Here is a 13187-nt window from a genome sequence, read left to right as displayed (position 1 = left end):
GGGATAAACAACATGCAAGGAGATTGCGGACTAATCTAGAATATGCTTATTTGCTGATTTTTTTCTTTAAATCACCCACAGATAGGCACAGAAATAGATACCCTTAATGTAAAGTTGCAAAGTATAGCGAGATTAAAGGTCTCCTGGTATTCTGGAGTAGATGGCAGGTGGGGAATTGTATTCTCTGAATCTGGAATTCAGAAGCTGCAGGCAGGCTACCTTAAAGAAATGGAGATGGGGAACATTTCTTCGTTAAAAAAGTAGTTCTAGTCCCAGCCCAAAGCTGGCACCTTGTCATTCTCTTTCCCAAGTGTTCAGTTTCTGCCTCTCCAAGGCCACCGTGTGCCCGGCCCTAACACCAAAAGGACACGCGTCTGCCTCACTAAAGACATGCTGAGTTGTGACCCCAGGCAAGGCCCTTGGCCCCGTGCTGGGTCTCCACGCTATTAGTGCTGTCCCAACAGCCTAAGAGGGCTGCCAGTTCAGCACTCAGGGGCAGGACTAGGTGCTGGCTGTTGCCCTAAGCGTTTTGATTCGGCCGTCACATCTGCGGTCATTTTGGGGCTCGCGGGGGCGCCTTGCGGCCTCCTCTGCAGCTCTCTCTAGGTTCTGCTTCACATTTTCCAAGCACTTACTGTGTGCCCACCTGTGATCTGAGAGGCGGGGTGCCAACCTAGGCCACCTTAATCTTTGGAAAATATTAATGAACACTAATTTGCCCCTGAAATTCTCTTTAATTCAACCTACTGGGCACAGGCCAGGGCCTGGCATTCCTCACTTGTGGGCTGGGACCTCCTGAATCATACCTGTCAGGTGTCAGAGCCCTTCACCAAAATCATCTTAATGTGGACCCAATGACAGGTCTCCAGCTACCCGCCTTCCCAAATGCAGCTCCAGGGGCTGCTTTCAGCAACGTCTGCCCTTTCTGGAGACAGGAGAGTTGGCTGGCCCCTCCCCATCTCCTCTTCTCCTCCCACTAGACTGTTGGTATATATAACCTCACAACTGGACAATTGTAGTCAGTCCATAGACACACTAGGGGCGGGGCTGAGGAACCATGAAGCTGACTGTGATCTAGAAGGACCCCAGAAGAATGGTGGGCGAAAGGTGGTACATGTTGGCAGAGGCAGGCCTCCCAGGATTTCTTCTGAATCCATTCCTACATTAAAAAACAGTTAATGGCCACAACTTATTACATGCCTCTAAATCCTTGCAACCACCTTCCTTATCAAGTACCATTTTACAGAGAGGTTAAATAACTTGCCCAAGGCCACAGAGCTGACACAGAGAAGAAGTATAGGCTGAGGATTCAAATCCAGACTTTTCTGGGTCAAAGGCCCTGACTCTTTCACAGCGGTTCCCCAAGCTGGGTCATGTGCACCCGTTTCTAGGTAATTCTTTAAATCAAGGGTCTTCTTCATTTGGGAAACATCGAATACTTTGGTCACCTCCTCTTCTCTCGGTAGTACATGCTCACACTCCAGTGCCTACTTCTCCCTTAAAACAATCCCATAGTGACACGGATAAAGGCCGCAGTGACTGTCACTCGTGATTTCTGGAACTCAGGCTCAGTGCTTGTACCCGCCTCTGCTCCCTTAAGTATCTTACTTCAACGTCATAGAGATTGGAGTTTAAAGCAGTTCCGCACCCCATCTTGCAGCCCACGCTGGAGGAAAGCCTCACTCTGAGCTCTCTGCGGGGGTAGGGGCACCTGCCCTGCCTCGCATTCAGGGGTCATCGCTGCTACGGGGTCCCACCCAGCTCCTTTTCGCTTCTGCCTTGCCACTCAAGTCCTTGGGCTCGACTCCAGACATCTGGAGCAAAGCACTGGGGCCAACTGAACGTAGGCCTTCCCCGACGGTTCTCGCTGTCCGGCGAGCAAGACTTGAAAAGAGAGTCACTCAACACCGAGTCTCCTTGAACAGGACACGGGAGGAGGTGGGAGGGCCACTCAGTGTAAAGACAGAATGAGCACTGTCCTCCCGGACCCCCACAAACCAAGCCTTCACATTCTGCACCCACCCCACGGGGGTGGTATGGTTCGAGGGCTGGCGGTGGGGGTCGGGGCTGCTGCGAAGGGAGCGGCGCCGCGCGCGGGGCCAACTAGGTTGCTCTGCGGGTGCGTAGAGGCCCTGCCGCCCGCCGCGCGTGGACATCTCGCTGGAACATCGATCAGCTCCCCGTAGGGACCTGGACTGGGAAATTTCCATTTTTATGTTTTGGGAGTAAGAAACAGAAAGGACCACGCTCTTGCTCTACTGTCCTCCCTCGGGTCCCCAAAGGTGTGACTCAGGGGCTCGGAAGGCCGGGTCTGCGCCCGGGAGCGCCCGTGTGCCTGCTGCCCCATCCTTGGGACCCCGCGGATTCTCGGGGGATGAGGCGCCCCTCTCGGGAGGCAGACTGCCGCAGGAGGAAGGAGTTTCTGGGCTCCACGAGCGGCGATGGCCATGTGACTTCTTCCCCATCCAAGCGCACCTTCCCGGGCTCTCGGATTCTCTCACCCCTGGTTGCCTGGGGCGAAGGAGGGCGGCGCCAGACCCGGCTATGCCCCTGGGAACGGGTTGGGAGCCTCCAAACACTTTGCACCGGGATTTATTGCAAAAGTAGCAGGAAACCCTTTCTCCAGAGCGAGGGACAATGAACGAGAACTAAAGAGAATTCAAGCAGAAAAATCTGTGAACGCAGGAACGACCCACAGCTGGAGCCAAGAGGTTTCCCTTAAGCTCTGTGTGGTTCCCTTTCCGGGAAAAGGCATGATTATGATTTTTCTCCAAGTGTTCGAAGAAATTTTCCTTCTAGACGTTTTATTGAATGCATCTATCCCGGCTGGACATTAGACTGTATTGGTTATTTTCTCCAGCAACATACACTAAACTGTCCAAATAATGTACTTTTCTGCCCTTCCCCAAAGCCATGGGGCGGGGTGGGGTGGGGGGCGTAGAGCTTTTGAGTTAAAACTAATTTTCATTTCAAAAAATCATTCATTGCAAGACTTGTTTTCTAAATTCTTCTTTTTTTAAATAACACTTTTTAAAGAATAACAAACACTTGGCTTCCTCTAATAGACTGATGCCTGGGCATTCACCCTAACAGTTACACACTCCAAGAAACAATTATTAAGTCATTTCAAGCAATTTGCAGTTATATTCAAGAGCATTTGTGAGCAAAAACTCCGAAACGACTTTTCATTCTTTTTTAGTTACTTTATAAATTTCTCTTTACACACTTTTCTATGGCTCAAAGGACAGTCCAGTTAGTTCTCACAAAATGGTGAGCATTTCCTCTACCTGCCTTTGACCGCTGTCGTCCTCACTGTGGGAGCCACTGGAGGTTGGAGTGGGAATGGTGCTTTTAGAATTCTGGGTGTAGACGGGAAGGAGCAGAGAACACTCAACTCTAGACAGAAGCTACAAGAGGCTGACCAGCAAAGAGGGCCTGCGGACAGGCTAGGTAGGTCAGGCCAGCAGCAAGACCCTAATACTGGCCCCAGTACTTTCCCCTGAAATATGTTCTTTCCCCTTTATTTCTGAATTCTATCAACTAGATACACACGCACACGCACACACACACACACGCACGCACACGCACGCACACGCACATACACACACACACAGATGTCTAAGGCGTGAGGGGTGGTGGTGGTGGTGGTGGTGGTGGTGGTGTTAGTTAGTAGTCATTCATACTTTAGGACAAAATGGGACGATTACTCTGAGATGAGCTGTATCAAGGAAATAGACATTTTATTTAAAGGAAAAAAATGGTGAGTGATTTCCAAGCATAGAGAGATTGGAGCTGTGCAGGAAGCAGCAAGCTTAGGGAGTTTAGGAGAGCATGACAGGACACCCCAGGGCTTGAAGAAAGGATAGTGTTGAGCCTGAGAGCGAAGAAGAGAGGAAAGAAGAGCATTTCGAGACAAAACGCCTTTCAAAAGCACTGAGTGGTGGGGTTAGTCTCTAATCCAGGAAAAGGAAAGAAATCTCCTTTCATGTTACCACAGGGTCTCTTACCTCTATGACCCAGAAATTGAGCCAAAACAGTGTTATATAATAACTATGGATTTGACAAAGTTTTATGGGCTAGTCTGAGTATCTAATCACCACTTATAACACCAATGGGAGAATGAATTTGGAGATCCAAGAAGTTTCACTTCCAGAACTTGGGAACTTGACTTTACATAAATTCAGGGATAACTTCACTTATTTTGCATTAACTTACTTCATTTAAACATTATTTACGAATCAATGCAGTAGCACAATATGCCAGCATATTTTAAGAAATACAAAAATAACAATTATAGAGACATTACAAAGCATAATACTATTATTTATCTTTGAAAATTGTTGTAAGAAAATACTTTGGGGGAAGAAATAACTTGAATAATGGCTAGTTAACATTACTAGCATTCCTCATATTACTAATTATTAGTTCCCACTAATTGCTAATGTTAACTAATAATACACAACATATAAGTATGTAGTCAGCATTACCTTTGCTATGGAAATATGCTCTCATAGTACCTAATTCTTTTAGCAAATGTGTGCGCCTACTAGGTGCAAAGCAACGTTAATATTTTTTACTCATTTGATTGTAAACGAGGCAAAAAAAATCAGCATGAAACAAAATACAAAGCCAAATTGTTGGGATGTTTGTAATACTGCAAACATTTTTTTACTGCATTTAATCTATAGAAGTCTAGTAAATACAGAAGTGGTTATGACTAAATGGATTTTTATTGCCTGCAAGCTGTTACAAGTAGGAGAATAAAATATGTTGATGGCGGCACACTCACTAACCAACACTTTGGGAGTTTTTACACTTGAAAGAAGAAATGATCAGAATGGAACAAGACACAAGCACATTGGACTATCTAGTTGATATCTGGGTTTGGCAGTCCTTTAAGCCCAGGAATATACCTGTAGACCAATTCAGAGTACTAAGAACCAAGGTCATAGTTTTACACACATCACAGAAATGGCAAATTAACTACAAAACAAACCTTGCACATAAATGACAAGTACACACCATTTTAACAAGGATACAATAGAGCTGGCACAGTGATCAGAAGTGGCTTCTCACAATGCTATATTATGAAAAATACATATCTCACACACAGAACACTACTTTGATGCGATTACAGGAAAAAAGTCAACTCTTAAAAATAAGTTATGTTCCAATCACAAACAAAGCTAAAGCTCATTTTAGGTCAAGCTACACAAAAGAGGCTGATTTCTTTAAAAACAAATAAAACAAACAAACAAACAAACAAACAAACAAACAAAACCTTGGTATTTCCCTTTTTATCTCTGCTTTCAGGTTTACTTTTTAGAATATGGAGTGAAATACAAGCATTTTTATTTGGTCAAACAATGTAATACAAGGTCAAGGTACAAAATAAACAATGTCAAGGTGCTCCTCCCTTCTACAGAGCTGTGCATCATCAGCCTTCTTCTTCTTCATCACTGTCTTTCATTGTAATGCCCTGAAGTCCTCCTCCTTCGGAAACAGAGGCTGTAGCCTCCTCTACTGTTAACCGGCTGTGCAGAGTATCATAGGTCTTACTGTTCAGTGTGCCTTCCAACACACCCTGCAATCGGAAGTCCCTGTAGGTTTTCTGGAAGAAGAAGAGAGAATGTGCTTAGATAACTTATGGATTATATGTGTGGAGATACACCTGGATGTCTATCTACATGTATATATACTCAGCTGGCATTTCACAAATGATCTTGGACAATTAAGTAATGGATTAAGATTAATCATCTTGTTGGTGTATTTCTGGGAGAAAATGAAATGAGAGACTTTGGGTAGTGCTATTCAAATTCGAATCACTGAAGAGATCAAAATTCTGTAACTATCAGATGATAAATGAGCTTTTTCTCAAAAATATTAATTGCACAGAATTTACTATTTGAATAACCTGTAACAAAGATAAAATGATATGTACTTATGTACATTTTTAATATAGAAAATTCTTAGTTTTTCAATTGAGGAGTCTATCCTTTAATACATTTTACAGACTGCTTTAGCTTTTGGGGAAGGTATGTGGAAGAAGAGGATTAATCCTATTATCAGTATTTTCAGCATTTGTGAATTTTAGTTGGATAATCACTTGTTATAAATAAAATTCATATTTGAAAACTCCACCAATTTTTAAAAATAAACAACTGTGAGGAACATCATATAGTATCTGAAGTCACTATCTCAATGGCAAGTAAAATTTAGATTCAGAGAGTGGTATTTTTTCTTAAATGATCAAAACTATTTTCACTTAGATCCTAATATTTTGTTTTAAGATACATACATCTCACCATCCTCACATTCCCTTTCTGGGCTTCGAAGCTTATTATTACTAAGGTGGTACTGGTAATTTTCATCAGAGCTCATGAAGTAACTCTGAAAGGTAAGTTTTGTCTAGAGAATTTGGAAACTGATAATACATGGTTATTGTTACCATAGAGATTTGTGTTCAAGCCTATACATGTCTAATAGACCAAAAATATGTCAAGCACACAAAATATTCATCTACAGATGGCATATCTGATATAAAGTATTATTGTTCCATTGACAATTACAAACTGAGTCTGTGAGCTCTACTTTCCTATTTGATTGGAATGACTTTCCTGAGACTTAGCTAAATTATCAATAAGTTGGCCAGGACAGATTTGTATTGTAGACTTGCAGTCCTGAAGGCTTTCAAATTTAACAGCAAGCAGTAAGCACTTAGGGGAGCTGACGGGCAGATATTTTTGCAATCTCTCCTTTTAGAATTCATAAAATATTATTGACACTTGGTCATCCTCTATGGCTGCCAATGAAGGTCTGCTTGGCTCTTATTTAAGACAAGTGCCTGCCACAGGGTGCTGCTCACTTGTCTTCTTTTCTCCTAGTAAAAGAGGCAAGCTGATTTATGTTAACTGCTTTCAAATGTCATTTGGCCATTAAGTAGAACACAAATCTATATCAAGATTTTATTGTTTCTTTCTGCAAATAAATCATTCTGATGTTAAAACTTGGCAAATAGTTTCTTAGTCCTAAATATTTTGTGAAAATCTTACTAGAATTTGTTTTTTCTTAGTGAGTAACATGAATAAACCAATTAGTGTCTAAGTGTCTTTGTGGGATAAAGTTGGCTATCATATAAATCTTGATGGCATCTAGGTTTCCATGGTAATAGAAGAATGACAATGCTTGTAAGTGGTAAGGACTAGATTGCCAGGGTCAAGTAGCTTAGCTACAACTCTGCCGTAATATGCAGGCCATGTCTAAGTGATCTAGATGGAAGTAGAGCCTACTTAGGGGCCTTTACGATTCTATACATGTGCTATTTAACAGTTTCTTAAATTCACTGAAAAATGATCATTATAAACATAACCATATAAGTTCTGAAGAATGATGACTCTCTGTATGAAACTGGTTAAAGTTTGTTTATATTTAAAGCGGAAAGAAACAATTAGAACATTAAAGTATTAATTCATCCTGATTTTCATTGTGAAAATAATTATTTTTAATTATTAAATAAAACCCTATGACTTGATTATGTCAGCCTAACGTATCAGCCTAAGTCAGCACTGGCTGAGTCTGGGGACCTGCTTGTGAAAAACAAAACATGGAAAGTCAAACATATTCATGAAATTTGATTTCATATTTATCAGCCTTGACTGTTGGTAGCCATATGAAGAATATATTAAAATAAGATAAACTGATTGGCTTAGAGTACAAAGGAAGTGTACCATATAACTCATGAAATTATTAATTGTTCTTTTCTGCTAAAACATTCACTGGTGCTTGATCTTTAACTGTAGTGACGTGCGAATATGAGAAAAGAAATAACTTTGAAAGAAATAAATGATGAGCTAAAAAAAAATGAAGATTTTTATTCTAAAAACAAAGTAAAGAGCTTAATCTATCAATACCAATCGGCTGAATATGCAATTTCTGACATTTTGAACACAGTAGACATTAGCTTGAAAATATGGCTGATCATAAAGGCAACCAGCTAATCCCAACAGTATAGACTGCAATCTTAGCAGATACATATACTTAGAAGGCAAATACGAATTATCCTGATTCTTTTTCATGAAAAAATAAGCTTTATTTGAAAGCTCTCCAAGTCATGTTTATAGAAACAAGGAAGAAACAATAGAGAAACGAAGGCAACTATGAACATATCTTAGTGTGGTTTCAGTTTCTTTGTAAAATAAATAACAGCTGGTAAGAAGTGTTCTAGATCAAAGGTATTTGGTCCATTGAAGCGTAATGTGTTTAACAGTACTAAAAATTGGTGAGTGGCTCTAATTTTGTTATTTATGACTAATCATGATTGTTATTGTACGTTCCAGATTTGCCAGCTTCTTACCTTAGAATAGAACTTCCCTATTTGAGGGTCTTTCTAATCTAGGATAACCTGTGTGCCTATGGCAGAAAAGAATTTGTATTCTAATTAAACTGCAGGAACCAAGAGAATGACAGAAAAGATTTTAATGTCGATAGAAACTTCCTTTAATGATGTAACACAGTTCTCCTCAAACTTTTAACATCTATCAAAATCATTTGGAAGGCTTGTCAATATATGGAGTGCTGGGCCCCACTCTCAAGGGTGGGTCTGAGGTAAGGGGCATGAATTTGCATGTCTAACAAGTTTCCAGGTGATGCTGATAATGTTCGGTCAGGAATGACACTTTGAGAATGAGTGTGTGTGCACACATGCACATGTACTCATATACACACATAAACATATATACATAAATAATTGTGTGCATATATACACATGTGCATATATAGGTGCATATATATGTGCATGTGTATATATGTTATATATTTGTATGTACCAATTTGATAGATGTACTAAAATGGAAGTAAAGGTCATCTGTTTAAAGGAATAGCTGATCTCAGTAGCTTAGAATTATAGTTTTAGCCATCACGTATCAATTTTAAGAAAAAGTTATACTTGGGGTAAATTTTGTGTTTCCATTAGAATTTACAAAGTGTGAAGAATTATGTTAAATAAATGTATTATTTTAAAGCCCCTAGTCACTAAAAATAACATGTATGTTATTATTTTTTCTTTTGAAGAGCAGAAGTCAAAATGGCCTTGCTGAACTGATATGACATGTTAGTTTTGGATGGTCCCCAGCACTGGAACCAATTCTCTCTTAACATATAGGAAGGAGCATGCTTCCAAAAGAATTCAGGCAGTGACAATGTATTACTTTTGTATCAGGATGTAACAAAATAATGGAGACTCTCCTTATCCTATTGGCAAATACAAATCAAAAGCCCTCACAATAATATATGATCCCAATCAACATGGAGAAAATGTATTATGAAAAAACATTTTTATACTTAAGAAAATATGAAATTATTGTGGACCAACTACATTCAGGTAAATGTGGTAGGGGCTTTATGTACATTATCTTAAAATGTGATTACTTGATAAAATATTTTTTATTTATCAGAGCAAAAAAGGTAAGTTTATACTTATTTAGTAATCTAATCGAAAATGGAAGTAAACGGCAGCACCTCATTGCTAAAAGTGACATTTTAAAAGTACTTACATCCACTCGGTTGTATCAAATGTTTTTTGTTTTTTTGTTTTTGTATGTCAATATCTTGCCATTACTCTTTATAGCTTGCTGGGCAATTCACATCTAAACACATTTTGTTTACCTTCACGATCTTGATCAGCGTCTTCAGTTGGTAAATATGAAGCTGAAGGTCTAATCTATCAGCCAACCACACACAAATGACTTTCATGGAACTGCTGTACCATTGCTGGAAAGAAGGATGGGGGCAGAGGGGAGGAGAACAAAAAAGAAAGCCTCTGCAGTATTCATTTAACAGATTCGGTAATAAGGGGGTAATGAAACACTCTGCAGTGACTACAGATCAGCACTTGAAGTCAATAATGCTATAATTCCCTGTTAACAGAATTGTATGTTTTGCTAGAAAATCTGCTAAGTTGACCTAGGCTGTTCTTTCCATGAATTAGCATTACAGTCTTTCAGTTGTAACATATTCATGGGAAATAGTGTTTTTGCACTTGTAGCCTAGCGGCCTGCTTTGTAATTAGTAGGTAACAATGGGTACTAAATACATATTATGGGACTGAATGGACTGCCAAACAGCGGGAAGACCGGTAAATGATTTTCATAGGAAAATATTTCCTATTAGCCTGTAAGTTATGTAAAAATCAAAGAGTAGATGTGTTATGCTATAATGCGCATAGTTAATGCCTAGAAATGACATTTTAAAGGAGTGATGGCAAAAATATTCACAGCTTATTGAACGGTAATCCTCAATCACACAAGTATCTACTATCGATTGTTAAGTATTTACCAAGATCTTTTAAAACCACATAAGATAAGAATTTGAGATCTTAGGAAGGAATACTATCAGGATGGAATTCCTGTGTCATAAGAATCACAAAACAAATGCCAATTGACCAAATTATGAAAGAAAAGGATCTGTTTCATTTTGCAAGTGTTTTTGAATGATTCATTTTTTTCTTTGTTTATTATAATTCTCTTGAGGGGAAAACTGAAATTCTTCTCTAATGTCATTTCCTGTTCATACATAATGTCTGTGAGAACAGTAAAAGTGAGAATTTTGTTCCTATTTTGAAAAAAAAGCAATATGCCATTAGTGGTGACATTTTAAGAAATTTGATGACTATGTGCCAGAGCTAGGTTTAGGTACTACTGTAAGAAAAAGAGTGCTCCTCATTCAGATAACCATGAGAAATATCAAAGTCCACTCAGCACTTAAGAAATGACAAAAATTTTTTGACAGAGAAGGAATTTTGTGCCTTATTCGTAAACACAAACACAGTGACATTACAAATCACATATGTGTGTGCATATGTTCTTAGGTATTTGAACACAGAAATCTTAAATATTTTTCTTCACATAATAAAACAGTAAATTCAATTTCTAAGAAAAATCTTAAGGGATAGAAATAGTCTGAAATTCACCTGGACTTGTATTACAACATTGTTCTAAAAAAATTTAGTATAACGAATCGTATTTTAAGCATAAATTAAAATGAATTTATTTCATCAGACTTATTTCTATTAATTTGTTAGTATACTAAAACACATATACATAAAGTGAGATAAGCTAAGTAAAATAACAAAACTGATTAAATACTATGATATCAAATGGATGAATGAATATTTAAAGTTTAAAAATGTGGGATACACTAATTTAAAAAATATATGTTATTGATGTACCCGATTTTGCTCTTTCCTAATGATTACTTTCTTAATGTTTAGGACATGTAAAAGTACAGAAATAAGTTTTATAAAATGAGATAAACTCCTAAACTCTTAAAAAATGAACTGATAATAAATTCAGTACTTAGGCTGACACATTAAATCACAAAATCTTTTGTACTCACTCTATTTCTGATATCATTTAAATTCTATACTGCTTATTTCAAATTATTTATAACCTCAACTTTTTGAGTTCTATTTTAATACAGGTAAACACTCACAGGTACTGGTGATCTTGAGTATAATTGTACTGAATTAAGTCCCTCACTCCTATACCACTTTCCAGATACTCTGAAAGCTAAAATGTAGTTATAATGATTATGATTCTTCCAGTCCCCCTGCAAGGAATAATAAATTTTCTTTTACGTTTGGGGGGACAAAATATATTATACGAAGTCTAGCATAACACTAGTTGACTGTAAACTTACTATAAAAATGGTATGTTGTATGAATTTTAAGGAAATGAAAAAACTTTGTTAAAATTACTTCATATGTATCTTTATGTTCTTAAAATCCTTATATAATTTAAAATTAATTTAACTCCATTTTCCCATCACATATAAATGATACTTATAACTGATTATCAAAAAGATATCTAACGTAACAGAAATTTATTATTAACATGATAATTTCTTTAACACAAAATACCAAACTTATAATTATGGAGAAAAGCAATTTGGGAATAAAATGATCTAAAGTTAACTAAAAAAAAAGAGAGAAAAAAGAGAACTATTGTTAAGTAAAACGCTTAAGCTACTTTACCATTATCTTACTTTACAGGCAAGCAAATTATTCTATAAGAAAAATTTATTAGATAAGAATGCATATTTTTTGCTTCCCATGTCAAAACATTTTGAAGAACTTCAGCCAAATCAAGCGAAGTAAGAGAAAGCAGTAGCTCAGCTCAGAGTTTATGTTGCTACTAAGAATAAGCTAACAAAAATACCCCCCACCAGGAGGGCTTCTTTCTTCCATAGGAACACACACACACACACACACACACACACACACACACACACACACGCACACCCCAAACAAACAAGCAAACAAGCTAAACCACCAGACGAAAATCTCTAGCACTTTCCTATTTCTGGTGCTGGAATTGATATGTTCCTCTTTTGAGTGCTAGAGTATCACAGGTCCCATTTTTCATCTTAAGAAAAAAAGTCAAAGGCAGGTTAGCTTCATCCTCCTCACCCTCCTGCCCCCACGAAACCAAACCAACCTTACAGAACAAAGAAAACAAAATTTGAAAAGGGCGAATGTGCGGTAAAGTCTAAATGTTAGAAAAGGCCCTTTCATTTTGAAAAAGTTAATTTTATAAAACAACTTGGTTGACTATTCACTTTTCCCTTCAGGGGATGACAAGGATATGGTGCTGCAGCATGCACCGAAGTCACGGGTGTGGCATTACTGCTTTATTCTTTGCTTTGGTCTACTTAGGAATAAAGCAGTAAGTGTATATTCTACATATTTTTTCTACATCAATGCATGACAGCAGCCTGTCACTTTAACAAAAAATATGGTTGTGTATGGGTGTGTGTATGAGTGTGCGTGTGTGTGTGTGTGTGTGTGTTTCATTCAGCTCCTGTAAGGGCATGTATTACTCCCTTCATTTTCTTGAGATATCTCTTTTAAAGCAAAAATAAAAGAAAAGGAAAGGCTAGGGTTGACTCTGTGAGACCCCTGTATTTATTCACACTTATTGTGCATGACTGTAGACTGGTAAATCATATTAGCAGCCCGTCTCCCCATCAAGCTGCTACTTGCTTTCCAGCCCTGGGAAGGTTCAACAAATCAACAGGAGCACGGAAAACAGAACATCAGTCTAATCTAGTGTTTAAGGTGAAGTTTTCAAACCCAATCTAAGAAGATCTTTAGAGCAAGCAACAAGCTGAAGGGCTCAGAAGGTGGTATTGAC

General features: G+C 38.4%; 1 protein-coding gene across 1 annotated transcript in view; it reads right to left on the bottom strand.

Moving 5' to 3' along the window:
- Nucleotides 1-5336: 5336 nt before the first annotated feature.
- The window catches only part of CADPS2 (calcium dependent secretion activator 2), a 472387-nt gene continuing 464536 nt past the window's right edge, over nt 5337-13187 (bottom strand). Inside the window, exons 28-29 of the mRNA XM_015588309.1 lie at nt 9664-9768; nt 5337-5611 (exon numbers count right to left, since the gene is read on the bottom strand). Coding sequence (XP_015443795.1) covers nt 5438-5611; nt 9664-9768 — 279 coding nt within the window. The 3' untranslated portion in view covers nt 5337-5437. The remainder of the gene's footprint in view (nt 5612-9663; nt 9769-13187) is intronic.

The sequence above is a fragment of the Pteropus alecto genome, unplaced genomic scaffold, assembly GCF_000325575.1.
Source record: "Pteropus alecto unplaced genomic scaffold, ASM32557v1 scaffold22, whole genome shotgun sequence".
Taxonomy (NCBI): Eukaryota; Metazoa; Chordata; class Mammalia; order Chiroptera; family Pteropodidae; genus Pteropus; species Pteropus alecto.
This window is presented reverse-complemented; position numbering and strand designations above follow the sequence as displayed.